Source organism: Gymnoscopelus microlampas, assembly GCF_963454915.1.
Source record: "Gymnoscopelus microlampas genome assembly, chromosome: 12".
In the NCBI taxonomy this organism is placed as follows: Eukaryota; Metazoa; Chordata; class Actinopteri; order Myctophiformes; family Myctophidae; genus Gymnoscopelus; species Gymnoscopelus microlampas.
Window position 1 is genome coordinate 43,553,227 of NC_139949.1, and position 23,083 is coordinate 43,576,309.

At 43.0% G+C, this 23,083-nt stretch overlaps 1 protein-coding gene across 1 annotated transcript in view; it reads left to right on the forward strand.

The window, feature by feature from the left end:
• lars1b (leucyl-tRNA synthetase 1b) overlaps positions 1-22,840 on the forward strand; it is a 49,042-nt gene extending 26,202 nt beyond the window's left edge. The window contains exons 23-32 of the mRNA XM_084073385.1: positions 867-1,050; positions 9,207-9,297; positions 10,075-10,215; positions 11,127-11,267; positions 14,979-15,089; positions 16,619-16,729; positions 18,822-18,926; positions 19,649-19,744; positions 20,611-20,743; positions 21,441-22,840. Of these exons, the coding sequence (XP_083929511.1) occupies positions 867-1,050; positions 9,207-9,297; positions 10,075-10,215; positions 11,127-11,267; positions 14,979-15,089; positions 16,619-16,729; positions 18,822-18,926; positions 19,649-19,744; positions 20,611-20,743; positions 21,441-21,649 (1,322 nt within the window). The 3' untranslated portion in view covers positions 21,650-22,840. The remainder of the gene's footprint in view (positions 1-866; positions 1,051-9,206; positions 9,298-10,074; positions 10,216-11,126; positions 11,268-14,978; positions 15,090-16,618; positions 16,730-18,821; positions 18,927-19,648; positions 19,745-20,610; positions 20,744-21,440) is intronic.
• Positions 22,841-23,083: the final 243 nt, after the last annotated feature.

Here is a 23,083-nt window from a genome sequence, read left to right on the forward strand (position 1 = left end):
GTTTTAATGTTCAGTGATGCATTCATTTTCTCTCTCTCTCACTCTCTCTGTCTCTGTGTCTCTCTTTCTGCACCACTGCTGTTGTGCTCTTTGATGGCAACTAAGTGATGTGAGAGGGAAGGGAAATGATGGGAGGAATATTTATGAGGACATTAGAGCGAGAGGTTAGCCTCAGAAGAGCTCTTTTCACTGGGTGGGTCATTTTACATTAGAGAGGGCATGCCGGTGACACACTTGTAACGGCTCCCTAGCAGAGGATTGTTAAATATTCCATTTGGCCCCACCTCAAAACCTTGGAAAGAGGTCCTGGGGAAAACTTAATGTCATCATAATGTGGCATCTTCGTTACTAGCATAAAAATATGGAAAAAATGTACAAAGGGAGCCGTGACGTCACCCATTGGTTTCTACAGACCCCTTTTGAAGCCACTATTATACTAGCAAAAACAAATGCTATTGGCTGGAAGGGCAGCGAGGGTGGCTCTTCACTCGGTAGAACCAGTAGAAGCCCTAGAAGCATATTACCCTACTTAACCCATTAAGACCTGAGGCCGATTCTAAAAAGTAAAATCGAAAACCTAACTGTTTTCTGAAAAACGCAAAAGTTGTAACTTTTTCATTTCAAGGACCCCTAAAAACTCGTCCAAACTCGCCGACGGCAGGCTGAGCCTTGGCAGAATTCGACGCGTTAACTCGTCCATGGCAGTCAAGAGTTAATTACGCCATGTGAGAAGCAGTTATTCCACTATTGTATACAGTGTCACGCTTGAGCAGGTGTCTGGTTCCTGAGCACTGGCACCCTTCTGGTGGAACGTGTTGTAGTTTTAACCCCTCCACCCTGTCCCTGTGGTCCATCCTCTGCTCCAGGCATGCGTCTGGCCCTGGCCGACGCCGGCGACACGGTGGAGGACGCCAACTTCGTGGAGACCATGGCGGACGCGGGCATCCTGCGCCTCTACACCTGGGTGGAGTGGGTGAAGGAGATGATCGCCAACCAGAACAACTTGAGGACCGGCCCCGCAGACACCTTTAACGACAGAGTGTTCTCCAGGTAGAGATGGGTGGATGGACGGATGGATGAATGAATGAAGAGAGAGAGCACACTGTTGAGGGAGGCGGGGATGTAAGTGAGAGATGAATGAATGAGAGCAAGGGATGAGAGTTAAAAAGGAGAGAGAGGGGCTAGGATCAGCAGATGGAGAGAGGGAGAAATAATTCAGCACATTCTTTAAATGACCGCCACGCTAATGTGTAAGTTGATGAATAGATTGCATTTGTTTTATGTTCATTTCATGTCCATTGGGAATGAAAGACAATGCTACGTGGTATAAGCCACAATTCTCACCTAGCAGACTGATTGCTTCAGGTACGTGAGGTGAAACAAGAAAGAATGACATAGATGTCATGATGGACAGCGCAGGACCCCCCCCCCCCCCCAAAAAAAAGAAAATAGTTTTGGGGGTACAAAAGCATGGGATGAAAAAAAAAAAAAAAAAAAAAAAAGGAGGTCCGCGGTCGTCCCCCCCCCTTAGGGGTCCCTGGAGACCCTTGGGGGTCCCTGGGGGTGACCTACAGACACGGCGAAGGAAAACTGTAAAGCCACAGCCATGCGATGTTGCACATGAACTCTGCAGCCGCACTGAGCAGAGATGCTCATAGGCCTGCGTCCTGCGTCGCTGACGCACAATATTGTGAAAGGACGCATTCATGACACCGTCGTGCCGTCGTGGCGTCGCACTAGAGTTGTCACCAACAACAGAGAAAAATATAAAAAACAGAAAAAGTGCTCCTCGGAGCACAGGTCTCCGCCAGGTCAGGTAGGTTATTGTGGGCCAGCAATTTTCGGAATTCGCCAATCAGGATGGAATATAAAAAATTTGACAGATCCATCTTGATCACTTGACTATAGAGATCATGTGTACTGATTTGCATGTTTGGACAAAATTAAAAGTAATATAAAAAAGAAACATCTGCCTCCTGGTGGCGCTATAATAGGGCAATGTTAAAAGGGTGGCGTTTGTTCTTCAACGTAGTGCAAATGTGCGTGCAAAGTTCCACCACAATTGGACGCTGTGTTCATGATTTGCGGCATTTTGTTCAAAGCGGGCCACTCCTGCAAACTTTAGATGTCAATGTTAGCCAATCACGATGGAATATGAAATATCAAACAGATGCATCTTGATCACATGACTATAGAGATCATGTGTACCGATTTGCGTGAAATTTGGAAAAAATGTGAAGGCTTAATCTAAAAAAAAAAAAGTTTTACATAAGTCGGCCTCCTGGTGGCGCTATAAAAGGCTAATGTGAAAAATGCAGGGCAGATATTTTTCCTTGGCCTCTAGGGAGTATGTGTGCAAAGTTTCACGCAGATCGGTGCAGATAGTTAAAAACACAAATCTGCCTTTTATAGCGCCACCATGAGGCTGATTTGAACATTTTCAAATGGCATTTCTTCCTCGGCCTAGTGGGAACATGCGTGTTAAATTTCACATAAATCACAAGCTGCGTTCATGATTTGAGGCATTTAGTTCAAAATGGACCAATCCTGCAAACTTTGGAAGCCAACCTTAGCCAATCAGGATGGAATATGGAAAATCAGGCAGATCTGTGTTGATCACATGACTATAGAGATACTGTGCACCGATTTGCGTGATGTTTGGATAAAATCTGTAGGAGTACTGTCCAAAAATGTCTTTTGCACAAATCAGCCTCCTGGTGGCGCTATAAAAGGCCCATGTGAAAAATTTGGGGCAGAGGTTCTGCTCTGGCATCCAGGGAGTGTGTGTGCACAGTTTCACTGCGATCAAGCCAACGGTGCCAGAGATTAGCTGTTCACAGACACACGGACACACACACACACAGACACACGGACGGACAGGGGGTAAAACATACTCTCTCGCCATGCCTTCGGACTGGCGGAGACAATAATTTGCGATAAAATTATTAGTGCACGATAAGTATCGGCCCGATAATTATCGGTTCGATATCAGGAATTATGACGTCATCACGATAAAACCGATAACATTAATAATAGCTCCGATAATATATAATATTTGTCAACTGTGATCTGCATGGACTCTCAGTTAGACACCGTTGTACTGGAGAAGTATAACTCTCGGTTAGACACCGTTGTACTGGAGAAGTATAACTCTCGGTTAGACACCGTTGTACTGGAGAAGTATAACTCTCGGTTAGACACCGTTGTACTGGAGAAGTATAACTCTCGGTTAGACACCGTTGTACTGGAGAAGTATAACTCTCGGTTAGACACCGTTGTAGTGTTGTGCTAGTGGTGTGCTAGTTACTGAAAACCAGTGACTAGTTACCATTACTAGTTACTTGTCATGTAAAAGTAACTCAGTTACTTTACTAGTTACTTACACCAAAAAGTAATGCGTTACTGTGAAAAGTAACTTTGAAGTTACTTTAAAAAAGAAAGGGCTCCCATTATTGCCCTTATAGCCTTCATTTCAGTACTGTTATTGCATTGGAGAATAATACAATCTGTTGATCAACTTGACATGCATTTGCATCACTGAACTCTGCTAAGCAATGTGGTCAATACCAGGGGTTACGATATAGGATTGTAACCTGCTGGTCCCAATGTCCGGAATGAATCAAATGTATCAGACATCTGATAAAAAATACCGGTCATAACTATATTTAAGCATTAATTACAATTAAGCAGGTGCGTAAATACAGCCTAACACTTAGGCCTACAGCATTATATTTTGGATTGAGCTATTTGAACATGAACCATGATGAACGAGTAATATACACATTTTATATACAGTAGCAGGGTCATCTTGCACAAATACATTAATTACCTACACTTGTGCCTGGCAATGTCCTTCTCACCCATTGACTTGCATGTTAAATGATGGCGTTTCCCCTTAAAAAATAATCGATCATTTCAGGAGCAAGAGCTTAAAAATCTATTCTAAATCTAGTCAACAAGGCCTGCAGTAGGCTATGCACTGGACAAATATGCATGACATTATTTCAATACACTAAAAACCAGTGGTGGAAAGTAACTAAGTACATTTACTCAAGTACTGTACTTATAAGTACAATTTTGAGGTATCTGTACTTTACTTGAGTATTTCCAATTTCCAATACTTTTACTACTACTCCACTACATCTCAGAGGCAACTATTGTACTTTTACTCCACTACATGTATTTGAAAACTTTAGTTACTAGTTACTTTTCAGATATAAATTATGATATAATGAAACATACATTAACCACTTTAACCCTATTTTATACCTAGCCGGTCTACAAGCTCACAACGCGTCGCATCGCGACCCGTTGTGAGCTTGAAGATCTGCTATTTTCAAATATTTAGTACTTTTACTTTTGGTACTTTAAGTGCATTTTGATGCCAATACTTTTGTACTTTTACTCAAGTAAATTTTGAATTCTGGACTTTTACTTGTAACAAGAGTATTTCTATATTGCAGTATTGGTACTTTTACTTAAGTAAAGAATTTGAGTACTTTTTCCACCACTGCTAAAAACATGGGAAATGTTAGAGGGAGTAATAGCCACGGATACACGACGGTCGACTGTCACGACCGTCATGGATGAACTTCAACCTAGTGTTTGCACTTTCTCCATTTATGACCCGTACATCTACATAAACGTTCATATTTCAAAGATAAAGTGCTTATCCCATGGCGACGGAGGTTACATGTATATATGGGCTCTCAAAAGTACCTGTATCATCCGTATTGTTCAATAAAAAGCATTTTAATCTGATCGGTGGCCATATGCTTTTAACAGAGTGACCCTATCGGTTGGTAGGTGTATTGCACTCGAATACATTATGAAAAAATGGCCACTAATCGGATTACAATGCTTTTCATTGAACAATAGTATAGTTCAGCTTGGGAAAAGCAGCCTTTAACGGGTTTGGGTACGTGGTTCATAATCACCATTGCGTTATCGTGGTTATCTCTCTCTCTCTCTCTCTCTCTCTCTCTCTCTCTCTCTCTCTCTCTCTCTGGACCTCACTGTCCATGAAAAGAATGTCGGGGACTCGGGGCTCCCGAAAATTATCTCGCAGAATCGCTGCTGCGCTGAAAATAGCAGATCTACAAGCTCACAACGCGTAGTGATGGGACCTGTTGTGAGCTTGTAGATCTGCTATTTTCAAATAGCCAACGCAGCCATGCAGATCTGCAAGCCTAACCGAATGACTGTTAAAGCAGTTTGTTTAAATTACTTTATAAAATGTTATATTTTCACAGGGATTATTTATTAGTGTAGATATACATTTTGGAGTGGATATATGTGTCCAGATGCCTGTCAGACCGTCTGCTCCGCAGGTCTAGAATGGAATAAACGGGCGCAGCCAACGTCAACAATTGGTCTCGACCAGACGTGAGATCTCAGCGTAAAGTAGGATGAAGCCCACGTCAGGATATATTGATAAATGCCGAAAGGTGCGGTGATATCGCCGTACGTTCATTATTCGGGCTACACCGCGTTGATAAATGAGGGCCACTGTGCCTTAACTCCGCCAGACAGCTTTTTGTGTATTTACTATGAATATCGCCCCTATACTTAAGGCTGACAAATAACGTAATACACATCCATTCTCTCTCTACGTCCTGCGTGTCTGGAGGATGTTGGGTCTTTTGAGCAATTGAGCCAATGTGTATTCTCAGAATCCCATTTCACACTCGAGTGTGAAATGTGTCTGTCTGTGTCCCTCATTCACAGAACCGGTTTATTGACATAAGCGCACAATATAAACACCACACACATGTCCTGGCCTGAGTGGCCTCGTTCTCTTCATGTTTGATTCTTGAGACAGCAGAGAGGCAGCAATGGCACCAGCGTAAAAAAAAAAGTTTGTCCAGAGCAAACTCAGCGACGCGAGGACGCCTAAACGAACGGTCGCCTAAACCACTTTCAGGGCAAGCTGCTTCAGGCTGCAGCATCAGTCCTGCTTGGTAAAATAAAGGCTGAACTCAGTGGACATTGGACAATATTTTGCAATAGGCCTACTCGCGTATAAAGATATCCCGCTTTCCAAACGGGAACTAGTTGCAGTTTGTATTCGATTCATGGAGGATGGAGGACTCATCAAAGAGCGGGCAGTGGAATTTATTGACACCGCGGATTTGACTGCACGGTGCATCACAAAGCGCTCCTAAAATAAACCTTTCCGAGCGCACTTTATGTACACTGCAATTCTCACTGGCTAAATGTAGTGCTTTGCACTCTGTAGCCTAACAAAGCATCCCTGGATATTAGCAATACATTGCCAGCTTTGTTTTTGTGTATCAAGTGGTCCCCCCCCCCTTTTTCTCTCTCATGTAGCCTACTGGTGCAGCGATATGCTTGTGGTTCAAGAAAGTACAAAATAAAAGTCTTTGAGTCGTTGTCATCTAACTATATAAATGGCGAGCAACTTCCGCACCCTCGGTGGTGACACCCCACAGCTCTGTTATCGGATAAACAACGCACCGCCAGACCACATGTCGCCTACTGACTCGCCACGGCGGCCGCACTGAATTTACGCCTCGCGTAGGGGACATCTCACTGTTCACTACACCTTTTCCACCGCGCAACATAATTAATTCTACTCACCAAATGTCGGACAAAACGGAAGGGGAGGCAGCTTCGTACCGTTTACCGTGCGCACGACCTCATCACCACAACACCAGGCAGCCGCTGCGGGGGTTTTTTCCTTTTTTTCCAAACTTTTTCTTTGGTCACCATTTTCTCCAGGCACCATTTCTGGTGTAACGTCGGGTGTTTCTTTTCACCAGCCAATCACCTTTCACGTTGCCACGTCCGTTGCCACGTCGCGCTGACGTACGCTAAACAAGCGCTGCCGTGCGCACAATGCAAACGAGCCCAAAGGCGCGCAAAAATAAGCCGACCATTGCTTACACACAAAGTCAGACCTGGCAACGCAGCCTACGCCAATCATGTGTGAGAGATCTACAAGCTATGGGGCAGAGACGCCACCGTATCTTAGCAACAACTACAGCGCTCACTCTCATTGGTCGTGTCACGCTAAGAGCAGTCTCCAGACAATGGCATCGCAGACAGCTTGCTGTTACTGCTGTAGCCATCACAGGCAGTTGCAGCACGACGGACAGGGCGCTGTGATAGCTGCCATGTCGCTAACGCTAACCTGGTTGTCATGCCTGCAGCGGCTGTGCAATCACTTTGTCAACAATGCACGTTCGTGTGGTGAATGTCTATATTGCTGCTCAGTTCGTCCATTGTAGATGGTGTATGTTTGTGTGTGTCTTCTGGAGAACTATGTAGCCCCCCCCCCCCCCCCAAATACACGTACTCACAACAACACCAGGCGGCCGCCATCTTGCAGAAAGGGCTGCCATTCGCCAGCTTTCAGAAAAACAAGCAACCACCTTCATATTTTTTTTTTTTTTTTTTTTTTTTTCCTTTTGGAAATTTTCATCCCACGATTTCCGCGCGGACCACCAGGGGGTCCGCGGACCCCCTGGTGGTCCGCCAAACATACAAAATATAATTTCTTCTACTTATTTTTCATCATTTTGTAACTTTTACATTACACTTTCTTACAATTTTTTTTTTTTTCCCGTTTTTGCAAATGTTACTTAGACAATTTGTCTACCCCCATATACACACCAGACACAGGGACACGGAGGGACCAACAAAGCAAAGCCCCGTGCGCGGCTGGGGTTGAGGGGGGCGTAGCCCCCCGAAACTCTAGTGGTTAATAATTTACCAATCATCTACCAACTATTGTAGGCTACCCGTGTCTAAGCTAAAACATAAACATGTAGGTCGCCTACATAGGCTACTTTGGTAAATAAATCTGGTTATTTGAAGAGGAGGTTATTCAACTCTCCAGCTGTCTATCTGCGACTCTCTCCCCCCCGCCGCCCCTTGCGCTTCAACTACATGCAAAAAGGCCGTTCGCAGCTTGCGATGCTTAAATGAAGAAATGTGCACAGAAAATCATCTAAAACTATGCTAAATAAACCCCAAATAAAAATCAAAAATAAAAGCGGGGCTTTATTGTGGCTTAAATAGATTCAAGTCAACACTTATTAATGTTTTGGTGCATTCTATAATTTAATACAAAATTCTGATGCCTCCATAGTCTATAGTCTACATGTCTACTCAGTGGTGGAAAGTAACTAAGTACATTTACTAAAGTACTGTACTTGAGTACAGTTTTGAGGTATTTGTACTTTACTTGAGTATTTCCAATTTACAATACTTTTACTTCTACTCCACTACATCTCAGAGGCAAATATTGCACTTTTACTCTACATTTAGTTGAAAACTTTAGTTACTAGTTACTTTTCAGATATAAACTATGATATAATGAAATATACATTAACCACTTTAGCCCTATTTCATACCTATAGGCTATTTGAAAATAGCAGATCTACAAGCTCACAACGCGTCGCATCGCGACGCCTTGTGAGCTTGTAGATCGGCTATTTTCAAATATTTGTAGATCGGCTATTTTCAAATATTTAGTACTTTTACTTTTGGTACTTTAAGTACATTTTGATGCCAATACTTTTGTACTTTTACTCAAGTACATTTTTAATTCTGGACTTTTACTTGTAACGGAGTATTTTTATATTGCAGTATTGGTACTTTTACTTAAGTAAAGAATTTGAGTACTTTTTCCACCACTGTGTCTACTTCTCTGCAGTGCCTGAGTGCCTGTGACAACAGGCATCCGTTCCAAATTTTTCGGAGCAAAGAGGGGGCGTCTCCCTGCATGAATCCAAGTTGCAGCAACCAATCGGTGTTTGGAGCAAAGAGGGGGCGTCTCCCTGCATGAATCCAAGTTGCAGCAACCAATCGGTGGCAACCAGACCCTTTTTTAGCAAGCCGGCCCACTTTTTCCCACAAACAGAGAGTCCCTGACCAAATCACGCCCCGTTACGCCCCTTTTTCGCCTAAGCCACCTCCTCTCTTTATAAGCCTGCAGAGGTTACATCCCACATACCTCAGATGCCTTTCATCTCTCTCCATAGAGGACAGCTCGCTTCGCTTGAGCTGTCCTAAAAAGGAAAGCCCTCCAGACATGCAGATCGACTGAAGTCCATCTGCATGTCTGGAGGGCTTTCCTTTTTTCACTAATATATGTTTGAATGGCACCAAATGACTGATGACAGCGCTAAGAGACTGACTGACTGACTATCTGACTCATCTGTTTGTGTGTGATTGTCCAGTGAGATGAACGCAGGCATCCTGAAGACAGAGCAGCACTATGACAGGATGATGTACAAGGAGGCACTGAAGAGCGGCTTCTTCGAATTCCAGGTAAATGACTTGACCTTTTGTAGAAATGTCTCTTAACCACACTCCCTAACAGGGGAGAACGTTGGGCGAAAATAGCAGATCTGCAAGCTCAACGTGTTGCGTTGTAAGCTTCTAGATATGACTATTTTTGGTGAAGAGATTTGGTGTAGAGGGAAATGCTAGTGGACCTAGTATAGAGCTCTAGGGGACCCCAGTCGGCTATACTGTATATAGCTATTGAGTGATTTAATGTCTCTTGTTATTGCTTGTTTTGTTTTTTTATGTTCGTTTTTTTGATTGATTGATTGAATACTTTATTAGTCAGAAATGTAAACAGCACGAGGTACAGTCAGACATTAAGGATAAAAGGATAACAACAATCCAAAAATTCCATTGTGGTCCTATGTATATTTCATCAACAAATGCAGCCTGACTGGTCCAGCACATTGTTAGGTTGGATGTTTAGCGCTAACGATAAAGCATAAAACGTCAGAACGCCAGATTGCAACGTGGTTCTGTGTGCCAGGCCCAAAAACGCTATGTAATCCCAAAAGCTCAAGGAAATCCAAGCCAGATCTACATGGCCAGATCAAGTCCTAGGAATTATCTTCAGTGTCTTGTTTTGTGTATTGTTAAGAAGTAAAATACAATTTGAACAGCTTTTTGACTGCAAAGTAGCATTTTAACGATGAGCAAGAACTCAGAAAGCCGGTGACCCTATCTTTTGTTTTGTTCGGCTCCCCTCTGCTTTCTTACGTGTGTGTGTGTGTTTTTTTTTCTTTCTGTACACTTCTGCAGGCAGCCAAGGACAAGTATCGTGAGCTGGCCATCGAGGGTATGCACAGAGACCTTGTCTTCCAGTTCATTGAGAGACAGACTCTACTGTTGGCACCCATCTGCCCACATCTCTGCGAGTACACTTGGGGCCTCCTCGGCAAGGTGACACACAAGTTACACACTCTACTGTAGGTGACACGGTGTTCTCCACAATTGGTGGCACCCTGGTGGCAGCCTGTTGTTTATTTTTCATAGTCTTTTTTTGCTCATCTTTACCAAGGGTGCCACCAATTCTGGAGGTCACTGTAGGGACTAGTGTAGTTACACTTCTCTACACTTGAGTGAATAATACACCTTAGCACAATCGATTAAAAAAAATCTACAGTTTAACTCGAGGGATGCTAGTTCTTAAGTTATTGAATAGAGTTGTGGTCTGCTCAGCAAAGAAAGAAATACAGGCTTCATCTGCAGGGACTATCTCTGTGGACACACCTCCTCAGATAGCTAACCATATTGTCTCTGTTCTACCAGACTTGCACACCAGGGAGAGCCTCATGCACAAATGTATGTGTGTGTATCTTTACCCTCTGTAGTTTGTGGGGGTAGCCTTGTTTCCTACAAAGGCGGGGTGACCCTGGAGTCGGCTCCAGTATGATAATGACCCTCTCTGGTTCTTTTCCATCAGTGATTCTCTGTTGCTATTTTTAAATTCTTGCTTTTCCCAAGGCAGTCCCTCAGCTTAACCACTTAAACCCTCTGGACAGTAAACTGGACCCGCTTTTTTCCGTGTACATCAAATCTCTTCCACAGAAATAGCCGATTTTGGGGGGGAAACTAATGTTCCCTCCAAAATATGGATGCGACCTGAGCCCCAGCATCCCTATTTTGGGCCTATTATAATAGGTGAACAAAAATAGCAGATCTACAGCTTGTAGATCGGCTATGTTCGGCAAAGAGATTTGATGTAGAGGGGGAAAAAAGGACGTATAAACCTCTGGGGGACCCCGGTCAGTATATAGGGTTTAACTGGTTAAATAGCAGCTCTTTCTCAACCATTCCTCCTACCCTCGCAGCCCACTACCCTGATGAAGGCGTCATGGCCCGCGGCGGGTCCCGTCGACGAGGTTCTGATCCGTTCCTCCCAGTATCTGATGGAGACCGCCCACGACCTCCGACTGCGCTTGAAGGCCTACCTGCAACCGCCAAAGAGCAAAGTAAGATCCGCATGCATGTGCATCTGTATGCGCACAGGGTTTATGCGTGGTAGTGTGTGTACTCGTGTCAGCGTGGCCCCGGTCATCGTCACGAAATTGGTTTTGAAGTAATTTCAGAGGCAGAGATAGAGCTGTCAATTGATGTTTCAAAATGGGTCTTTGAAAGGCGATGCTTGTCGTGAAGGCGATTAACCCATTAAGACCGGGAACGCATCTGTGTCATTTTTTGATTTCTTTGGCTATTCAAAAATAGAAGATATACAAGCTCATAGCTCGGCACCGAGTTATGAGTTAGTAGAAGCTATGAGGTTGTAGATCTGCTATTTAAAAAAAAATCTTGAACATTTGTCTATATATTTGAATAAATATTTCTCTTTGCTTCTCAAAACATTTTGAGATGGGGGTCTGTGGCCAAATACATATCTAGAAATGATTTCTAAATCCTAACAGTATTTTGCTATATCAGTGGTGCTCCAACTTTTCCATGTCAAGGACCCCAAAATTATATGTATTTGAACATGGACCCCCATCTCAAAATATATTGTTCCAGGGACCCCCAGAAGCACAGATCATTAAAATGTATATATGTATTCAAAGATTTTCACAAATTGTCTACGATTTAAAGACAAATTGCAGATCTACAAGCTCATAGCGCGGCACTCAGTGCTGCGCTATGAGCTTGTGTATCTGCTATTTTTGAAAGCTTTAAATGATACAGATGCGTTCACGGTCTTAATGGATTAATGTTTTTGATGATTGAAGACCGAGTCGGCAATGTGTTGTGTAGGTGATATGTAGCATCTTCATGGTTGTGGGGGGTGGCACAGCACAGCGAGGTGGAAAGTAATAAAAGACGTGCTTGTTACAAATGTGATTTTCCACTATTTGCTGCATAGCAGCATTATAGGACGGTTCAGTGTTCTCTGAAGAGTTGTGGACAAATAACTGCTTTGATTCAGCAATGTTATGTGATTTATTGGGTCTGACTTGATGGTCATGGCTCAAACTCTACCAGTTTGAAATCAGTTGAGGGTAATGCTTTATTTTTTATAGCATTTATAGTATTTCAACAACAAGGCTATTCAAAGTGCTTTATTTAAATTTTTTAAAACATAAGGCATGAAGACATGCAGGCAGCAAAATTAACACATTATGACGGGCCATTTAACCACTTTGAACACCAGCATCCATATTCTGGGGTGAACATTAGTCAAAAATAGCCAATCTACTCTGCTTGTAGATTGGAAACAAAAACAGAAAATAAGATTATAAAATTACCGTGCAGAAAAACAATCACAAAAACAAAACAATGAACTTGGATTATGTACTTGAATGCAACTTTGGGAATTGTGTCCCATTTTCCAAATTATTGATCATTATTGAGGTTTGGTATTCAGGAGAGGTCAGCAGTTTCTGGAATTGTACTTGAGCTGTGCTTGGTAAGAAGTGAAATGCCTTCAGGCCCCGTCATTTGCATGGTAGGAAAGTTAGTTTATCGTGTATTAACAATTCAGTGCTCCAATAAGTGGCCTCAGGTAGAAAGCAGACGACATAAAACAAGGTATTGACAAGATGTATGTTGGCAGATATCTCAGGCCGCCAGACTGCTGCTGCGATTGATTCATGCTGGGCAGGAGATGTCTTGTTACCGTTGAAGGAAAAGCGGGGAAGAGGAGAGAGAGGATCATACTTTTGTAAATTACCCCCAGAGACAGCATTGTATGATTGACAGACCCATTACATTAGCTTAATGCTGAATCTAGAACACATGAAGCTGTCTGATACATGCTAATGAATTATAACGCTCAGTCGCTCGCCATATATTTTCATCTTGGAGAATTCTGCCCAGCCCTACACACAACAGTAGTACATCACAGTACATCAGTTGAAGTTGACCAGTGTTTTGAGAGCTACTTGTTGGTTGACTCTTAGAGCTGATCCTCCTCTAATGCGACGTATTATTTGAGGGAATTCATTCGTTCATTTATTATTGATCTGTTTGTCTTGGGTTTTTACTTGATTTTCTTACATTCATACAGAGCTGCAGTCTACATACTGCAGTGCTGCAGTGTACATATATATGTTCTTTATAAATATCATTATTATTATTCGTCTGAAGCAAGCTTTAACCGCCTGAGGCCATTTCTATGTTGGCTTGTGTATTTCAGTTCTTTAAAGCGCCCGGAGCTATATGTATGAAAAAGCATTTTTGTTATTATAGTGTAAATACCTCATCAAAAATGACAGCTGAAATCTCAACATGCCCTTGATATCAGAGAGCAAAGTTTCCTGGAAGAATTTTCTACTGAAATGATCTGACATTTACTAATTGTTCTCAGCATCCTGTCATCTACTGTTAAACCTGGTGACTCCAGGTTCAACAAAAACAAAACAAAGCAAGATGAATGGAGCCTAGTATTGCTAATGGTTTTATAATAAATACAACATTCCGATCACTGTTGACTCGACACTAATAGCATTAATTAATGCAAATCATTTTGATGATGGGTTAGCAGTACTTTCTAATGTGTTATGCTGTTGGTAAATGGTATATGGATATTATTCAGTATACTAACCCTAACCCTTTAAAACCTGAATCGGTTAAAAAATCTAAATAGCTGCAGCACGCATGCACACACACACACACACACACACACACACACACACACACACACACACACACACACACACACACACACACACACACACACACACAGATTGAAATGGAGCAAGAACATATTTAATTGAAGGCAGCGTGATGAGCTATTGCCACATCCCCTCACTTATCTGAGGAAATGTGTGCACACGCAGCATAGCGGAGTTGACAGTTTTCTTGTAAAATGAGTGAGTGTATGTTCAGTTTCATAAGGTGACGCACCATCACACACAGCCGCCTTAAATAATTAAAAGCATATGTGTAGACCAAAGTTGAGGCTTATGCAAAAGTGAAAATTGGCATAGTAGATTATCATTGCACCATATTGGACACAAGATATAGCAGCATAGTAATGTCTGGAAGGAAAATTGCAAATATTGATTATCATCTTAGCGATTATTATATTGACAACTTTTTCGATTAAACAAATAATTGAGTGGGGCACGGTGGCACAGTCGGTATCGCTGTCGCCTCACAGCTAGAAGGTCCTGTGTTCGATTCCCGCTGGGAACGCTGTGGGCGCTGGGGGCGTGTCCTCTCCTCCGCGTCATCAGTGCCCATACCCTAGGTGGGGTTGGTGAAAGGGCCTTGCTGTGTGCAGTAATCCTGGTCTCTATACTGCCTCACCCGGGGCGCCTGATGGAGGGGAAAGAAACTGGTTGGAATAACGTGTTCCTTCCACGCGCTACGTCCAACCGGGGAAACTCCTCCCTGCCGGGTGATACGAAGGCTTGTTAGCTCTCATGCATTGAAGGAGGCATGAGCTCGGCTCTGGGCTCTCCCTAGGCTGGCAGAGGGAGTGTAGCGCCCAGGATTACTTAGACGATTGGCACTGGGTGAAAAATGGGGTTTCAAAATCGTGGGATACAAATTTAGAAAAAATGAATAAATACATAATTGAGAAGCTCATTTATTTGCTTATTTATTTTGATATGGTATTTTACTTTTTCATATTGTATATCACTGAATTGACACGAAAAAAAATACAATTAATTCGACAAATTATATGAATCATATGCAATGGCTATATATTCTCTGTTCCCCCCCCCTTACAGAAAGGGGATTGCAAGCCCCCAGCCAAGCCTTCCCACTGTACCGTCTACGTGGCCAAGAGTTACCCTCCCTGGCAGCACAGCGCCTTGTCACTACTAGGCAAATACTACAAGGTAAGGAAAAAGTCCGCAACACACATCAGATGGACAAGCACCCACACACTCCGTTTTGCATGTGCAGTCGTGTAAATAATTCCTACTAGAAAACAAATTGGTCTAAGCCTACAGTATCTTGCTAGAAATAGAAATTCAATTAAAATATAATATATGTTCGTGAACACTGTGTCGTGAATGACTGGTCAAATATCCTTCTGGTCTAAAGAGTAGATGACAGCTTCCTCCTCTGAACTTTTAGCAGGAGTAATTAAACACTATTTACATTAGCATTGGATTGTGGAAGAGATAGCTTGAAAGACTATATACGATGGGTGAACTGGTGGCAGATCAAGGTCACCAGAGTTCGTCCATTCAACCTGTATACTTAAACCTTAACTCATTTAGTGCCTATGACGTCTGAGACGTCACGTTTTTCATAAGCCCAGAGTGCCAATGACGTCTGAGACGTCATGAATAAACAATTAATAAAAAATGAAAAAAAAAAATGTTTTTTTTTTTTTTTTGAAAAAAAATGTTCAGAACCCAAGATATCATGGTTTGAAGATTTGCTGCTCCATTCACTTCTTGTTTAACATCTTACTGAAAAAAAGCTGTATCTCGCTTCCTAAGCACTTTTTTTTTACAATGGATTTTTGGCTCTGGCACAGGGGTGATATAGCCAGAAATAGTTTTGGCACTGAATTAGTTAACAGCATGAACCGTATTGTCCCTCTTCTGGCAAAAATAGACACTCTACAAGCTCACAACGTGCTATTTTCCTCAAAGAGATTTGGTATACAGGGGGGAAAAAGGAGGGCACCTAGTATAGACCCTGTGGGGTCCCCGGTCAACGAAGTATAAGGTTTAAGTGGTTCATCTTTAAACGTAGTAAACTTCTGCTGCTAAAGGCGGTGCCTTTTTCACTTATACTTTTGTGGAATTTCCCAGGCACATATTTTTGTCAATAAATATTTCCAGCTGAAGGTAATTTCCTATCATCGTTGGAGTGTGGACCTCAAAAAGCCAACTATTGACAACCACTTTTTTCAGGCCTAGACGGCTGCAACTCCCTCCTTTTGTTGTCTGAGTCGCACACAAAAACCTCTCCCGCTTTTAGCTACCGAGACCAAATCAATGAGCATCGCATCTCCCTAGCTCTTCTCTCCCTCCAGTTACATATTGGAGGTATTAGCCCCTTTTAAGTACTGCCTGTGGTTCCTATGGCAGGGTCAGTTTGACTGTAGAATACTACAGCTACAGGTGTCCAGGCCTTTTCAGTTGTGAGCTTGTACATCGGCTGTTCTCACTGTAATTTTAATTTTTACCTTTTTATTCTCCTCATTTATATATATATATTTCTTTATTCACATTATTATTTACGGCAGTTTTGAAAAGTGCTGTGTGTAATGTAACCGTCTGCTTGTAATGCTCTTTAGGACGTGAATGTCTTGTTAAAACACTAGACAGGAACTTGACTAGAAAGCTAATGTTTCCCTCTCTCTCTCTCTCCCTGGTGTTCCTTGCCTGTGTGATTGATGTCTTCTCAGAGTAACAGCGGAGTCCTTCCAGACAACAAGGTGATCGCCGTTGAGCTGGGAGCCCTGCCGGAACTCAAGAAATACATGAAAAGAGTCATGCCCTTCGTAGCTATGATCAAGGTAAGATTGAAGGCAGACGGGTGTGTGTATATTAAAGTGTCTGTGTGTAGAGGTATAGCTTTGGCAAGTTGCCAGAGACCCCCCTTTTCTCGTGTTGCCTCATCTCCTTCATTTTCTTTAATATTATTTTCCTCTCCTCTTCTCCTCCCCCCCGCTTCACTCCTCTCGTCTTCTCTTCTCCTCTCCTCTCCTCTCCTGCCTCCCATCAAATAACTAATTAACGATACCCTGGACATTGGCTGTCATTACGCATGGAATTTCAGTCTTATTATTGAGATCTGTGGAATAATGTTGCAGGTGCTGAGCGGAAAACAAAACAGAGTTAAAAAAAAAAAAAGAATATTGTCACACTGTGACAATTTAAAATATTTAATTTATTGCACCCGTGCCTGCCCTGTGTGTACACAGGCACTTGGTGGGTGCAATAAATTCAGTGTTTTAAACTTTCGTTTTTAAGTAGATTCTATTATGCAGCCATGATTGATTTCGACGTCACCTTGCTTTTATACTCTTTTTCTCTCCATCTATTAACAGTTTGTATCATGAACCAAACAGTAACTGCATGACGTTTGTCATTGTGATTTTGGCAGAGCTAAGAAAAAAACACTTGAAGCTGATGTAGGGGGAAAACAGGAGGGGACCAAGTATAGAGCGTTTGGGGATCCTGGTCGACTGTTGTATACCGTGTCATGTTGCTAACGGACAACTTGAAGTGCTCCTGTAGCCACAAATACCGAATGAATATTGATGAACCCAGTGATGGCCCAGCGATAGCCTGCGGTGCAACTCTGATAGTGTCCCTTCGGTTGTCAGGTCTTTTGGTCTCTCCCTGCCGGTGTTCTTGTTGACTTGTTTGTAGATGAAATCTTTTGTCTGATAATTGAGTTTGCTTGAGTGTTCTTTGTCCAAAATCCAAAAAAGAATCTTTACAGAATGTGGGCGGTTTAGTCGTCCTTTGTCCTTTGCTGTCAACTGTGGGAGTAAATAATGACAGCGTGGGTTTTATTGTGTTATTGTGCAGACGATTCATGTCCTTAATCACGCATGTGGTCACAAAGTAACTCGCTCACTCATTCATTCATCTACTTGATAAATAGAAAACAATACATTTCCCCAGAGTTCAGTCACTCACTTAACACAGACGCACGCACGCACGCGCGCGCACACACACACACACACACACAATCACTTTTCAGGATTCAAAAACAAAAATCGCAAAAGTAGCAATGAGATGAGAGGTTTCTGCTCGACAGCAACTACACGTGTCAATGGGTTCTGACCTCCCTGTGATTATGCCTGTCACAATTATGACATAATAATCACCTGATCAGAATTATTTGAGATAATCTCAATTATTTAGCACGATCATCAGAATAATTTCCATTCATCTGTAAATTAAATTTGTTGAAAAGTAGTGATGGGTGGGTGGGTGATCTACAAGCGCACAATGCGTCGCAATGTGGCGCGTTGTGAGCTTGTCATGTATTTTCGCAAAGATTTGATTTGAAAGTTAGATTGATTCATTGATTGAACAAAAAACCCCAGGGGACTTGTTTCCATGGTGGTCCATTGTACTCAATTCAACAGTTAAGTAAGACATACTGTACAATACATATGTTACATTACATAACGGTAAAAGCTCCAGTAGCAGAAACATATATTTACTGAGAAAGTAGGGGAGGGGGCAAGTTGGTGGGGGTACTGTAGGAATCTAAGACCAGTTGTAATTTGAGGTCAGCCATGATTTTAGGTTAGTTTTAAGTGTGCATAGGAGTCAAGATCTTTAATGGCTGTTGGAAGGGCATTCCACATTTTAGTGGCACCATAGTAGAATGCATTTTTCCCCATGGTTGTGCTGAATATTGGGGGGGACAAGGTCAGAGGAGCTGCCTGTAGTGTTGTGCCTGTGGGCATCTCTCACTAGTAGTTTGACAGGTACAGGGGGCACTGCTCCTTTGAGTATCTTAAAGACCGGGCCCAGGTGGAAGACTCTGTCTTCCCCCTTCAGCCATCCCAATTAATAGTCAAGTTAGCGACAGTTAATCGTCAATTACGTTGTAATGATGGTGACAACCTTACCTGTGATCCACAGGGGGACCTGGAGAAGAACGGCGCCAGGGTTCTGGACCTGCAGCTGGAGTTTGACGAGTGTGACGTGCTGGAGAAGAACCTGGTGTATCTCACCAACTCCCTGGAGGTACTTTGAAGACCGAGGCAGAGGCAGTTCAAGTGCACAGCGTTTGTTAGGGGGGTTGTTACAATTTTAGGGGTGGGGGGAAAGCAAACTCAATAAACATCAAATATCAATTAAAACCCTTAATATAAGGATTTTCTGACTATGGAAAAATGCATCGGTGGAAACTATACCGGTGAAAAACATGGCCGCCACTATTACGCTCTATAAAGCCATGGATGAACCCGGGTCAGCTAATCACATAGGGTTTAAGTGGTTAATAAAATATGGTTTAGCCTTTGGCACCCATGTTGTAGATCTGCCATGGTCCAGAGCGGAACCAAACTTTTCATCTCATTTGATTGGGTTTGGCTAAACCTCAGCAACTACTTAAACCCTACTGTCCCTATTCTGGACATGTCATATTAGGTGAACGTTCATCGAAAATAGGCAGACATTTGGCAACAAATAGCAGAACTCTTCACCGAAAATAGCAGATCTAAAATGAAAAGATTTGATGTAGGGGGGGAAAAAGAGAGGGCCACCAAGTATAGACCCCAGGGGGACCCTGGTCAACGAAGTACAGTATATAGGGTGGTTAATGGACCCCAGCCCAGTCTCAAGGAAAACGAGCATCAGACCAATAAACTGAAAGCAATTTCCGTGTTTCTCTCTCTGGAGAGGTGTTCTTATTGCAAGGCCTTTTTGTCATCCAGAATGAATGTGTGTTTGTTTCTCTCTGACAGCTGGATCAGATTGACGTGCTGCCTGCGTCGGAGGCTGATGACAAGGTGAAGGAGGACTGTTGCCCAGGGAAACCCTTCAGTGTGTTCAGATCAGAGGTAGGCGCTTGTGTCTTAACTGTCGCATGCGTATGTACCACACACACACGCACACGCACACAGAGAGAGGTGTTTTAAAACTACCCACTGGGTAGTTTCAAGGAACACACACTACTTTAACAAGTATATGTAACCCACACACTTCTTGTAAAAGCATTCTGTGTTCTTGTCTCTGCATCAGCCACCCAATGGAAAGTTTTGTGTGTCTGCAGCTAAGTGTGTACCTGACAAACAGTTATTTTTAACCGTGTGTGTGTGTGTGTGTGTGTGTGTGTGTGTGTGTGTCCATGCACCATCTCTGGAGTGGTGTCTGGGTGTCCATGACTAACAAGATGAACTGTTGTCCAATAAGTCTTCCATTCTTATGCAGTGCATGTTTCTCTCACTTTATCTTTATCTTCATGTTCAACTTAATTGTCATGTGTATTAAAAATACAATTAAATACTTGTGCTCTGGCACACCTATTCAATTGGTGGATCGCGGGCCACATCTGGCCCAGAAACAACCTCCGAATAGCGCAGCAAGCTTGAAATAATGGGCTAATTTAATAGCTATTTTAATTGAAAGAAATATATATATATATATATATATATGTGTTACTATATATGTATATAGTATATATGTTACTATGAGACCTAAATAGTTACAGCACTCTGAGTATGTATGGTCTAAAATCCATAACCAGGTAGATTTGTTTTCCTCCAACCATCGTGTCGTATCTATTTTTGAAAAAGTTTTTGCCTATAATGACTTGCCCTGAGCAGTCAGGTTGCCGAACCACACTGTGGTACAGCCTATCAGAACTCTCTCTCTCTCTCTCTCTCTCTGTCTGTCTGTCTGTCTGTCTGTCTCTTTCTCTCTCTAGCCTGCCGTGTCTGTGTCTTTCATCAACCCCCAGCCGTTCAACGGGTTGTTTTCAACCAGCGTTGACATTCGACAAGGAGACGACAGAGACAGCGTCATCCGCCGACTAGCCAAAGTCAACAGACTCATAAAAGGTCAGTAGTGTAAGGACGGTACATTCATCCCCCAACGTTTCCGCCCAGATTTTATGAAGCCAGTGTCCTTGGGTCGTGGCTCATTTAATCTCAATCACTGTATTCGCCGAATGCAATAAACAACACGCCGGAAATTGTCCGTGGTGATATCGCCGGGGGAAGAAGTGTTGTGGACTTTCACAGGCGATGCTAGCAGTGGCGCACACACACACACACACACACACACACACACACACACACACACAGAGTGCGGTGAACTGTTCTTTAATTATTCCTTAATGACACAATTCCACAGCCTACAGTACCTCTGTGTTTTCTATTCCTTCATTTAGTGAAACCGTTCATGTTGGTGAATTGTTTCTCCCATCATTGCGCCGTTTAAAGATGCTTGTCATTCTGACCTGGGTTCTTAACCAGCGTTCTCTTCTGTCCTCCGTCATCCCTTGCTCGGCCCTACCTCTTTCCTTCGCTCTCGCTGTGCTGCCCTTCACCTCTGCTTCCCTCCCTCTTCCCTTCAAAGCATCTGTTTCATTTTTGATTTTTGGACATTCAAAAATAGCTCTTACTCTTCCCTTCAAATGTCACTTTCTAACTCTTTTCACCCAACGTTCACTCTCCTGTCTTTCTCCTTGTCTCACTGTCTTTCTCTCTGACACACTCTCTCTCCCTCCCACCCTCTCTCCCTGCCCTCCTTCAGACCTGTCCAGGGTGAAGTTGATGCGTTATGAGGACCCAGTCCTGGGTCCCCGACGGGTTCCTATTCTGGGTCGCGAGGAAGAGGGCAAGCTGCCTGTCTCAGACAAGTCTGTGTTCAGCATCAACCTGGAAGACAAGAGGGTCACCATGGCTGATAACGGCCTCACCGTGGAAATCGGAGACTCCCTGGTTTACCTTCTCCTCCAGTAGAACAACACATCACTCTTCCAGCAGAAGCACACGTCTTCACAACAAGACGGAGGCGGTTTATGTGATTTCTTTTAAGGGTGATTTATACTTAGTTGCATGCTGGTGTTGCGACACGGCGCACAATCAAGTATAACTCGGGCTTCACATGTGCTCCTGTACTTGTACCATCCGCTGCCATACACACAGAGGTTTATCAGATACAGTATGCAGTCTGTCCTTATTCTGTTTTTGAACATTTCAACTAAGTTTTCCCCAACATGGTCACAGTAAATGCCTGGAGAACCAGATGAATATGGGACCTATTAATGTACTTAGACTCTAGCAACATGTTAGATTTGATACTCTGCTTCGTACGAAATAAAGCAGAGGACGTCTGGGGATTTTTAAGAGTCGGATACGTAAGCCTCATGTTGATTGCTAAATAAACTATGAGGTGCAAAACGTTTTTGCTTGTCCTTCAGTGGGAGGTGCTATTTGGTTCCCTTACGTTTAAGTTCACCTTTCTGTCACGGTCACATAGAGAAAACAAAACTTCTCAGTTTGTTCTGTCTGCTCATTTCGACTCCAAATAAAGTGCGAGCTCAGCAAAGCTAGAGCATTTTCGTCCGGCCTTTTTGTGGCCCTCTGGGAAATTAAATGAGCTTTCAACGAGCGTCTGCTTGAACTTGTTAAGGAGAAAAGATCAAAAGAAATAGATCGTCCCTTTGCCGTCCTGTCATCCTGCGTTGCTGTTGGCTAGCCCTTGCCTGCGGGGTCATCGCTCTGATTACTCATGTTAAAACGTCTGCTGTTATTTTTTACATCGGGGAGTATTTTTCGCCCTGATGTTTGGTGGAGAAACGCATGTCGGACAGCTTTTCTATTTTCTAGCAGTGGTTGACAGTTAAATTGGATTGTGCTTTTTTCAAGGAAATAATAATAAAAAAAACATGAAACATGCAGTCGGTCTTTGTTTACCTGTTCTGCTCGGTTTCTTTCCAGAATATAAAACAAGCAGAGCGTCGCCCCCCCTAGACGGAAGACCTGCATCAGATGTCGGTACGTTTTTGTAGCCACGGGCCCCTGTTTTGTGAAAGGCGAGATGTTGCAATGAAAGCAGTGCCTTGACAAGAAGCGTCAAGGGTGGCCTTGAGCAAATACAGCAGGAGGGATCCGAATTATTCCTAAAAGATTCTGCTCATACTGTACACAGTCAAGCAAGCGGAGTGGTAGGAAACTAGCCGCGGGGTTATCAAAAAGAAATGCATGATGCGGAGGCTAATTGACTAGTTAGCCTCTGCGTCATGCATTATTTTTAACCCCACTATCGGTGGGGGTCTAAGGATGGATATGTCAGTCAGTTGGTTTATCCATCCACCACTGCATGGATTGCCATGGAATTTGGTGTGCACTGTAAATGTTGTAGTTTTTTTTCTTTATGCCTTATAGTTTGCT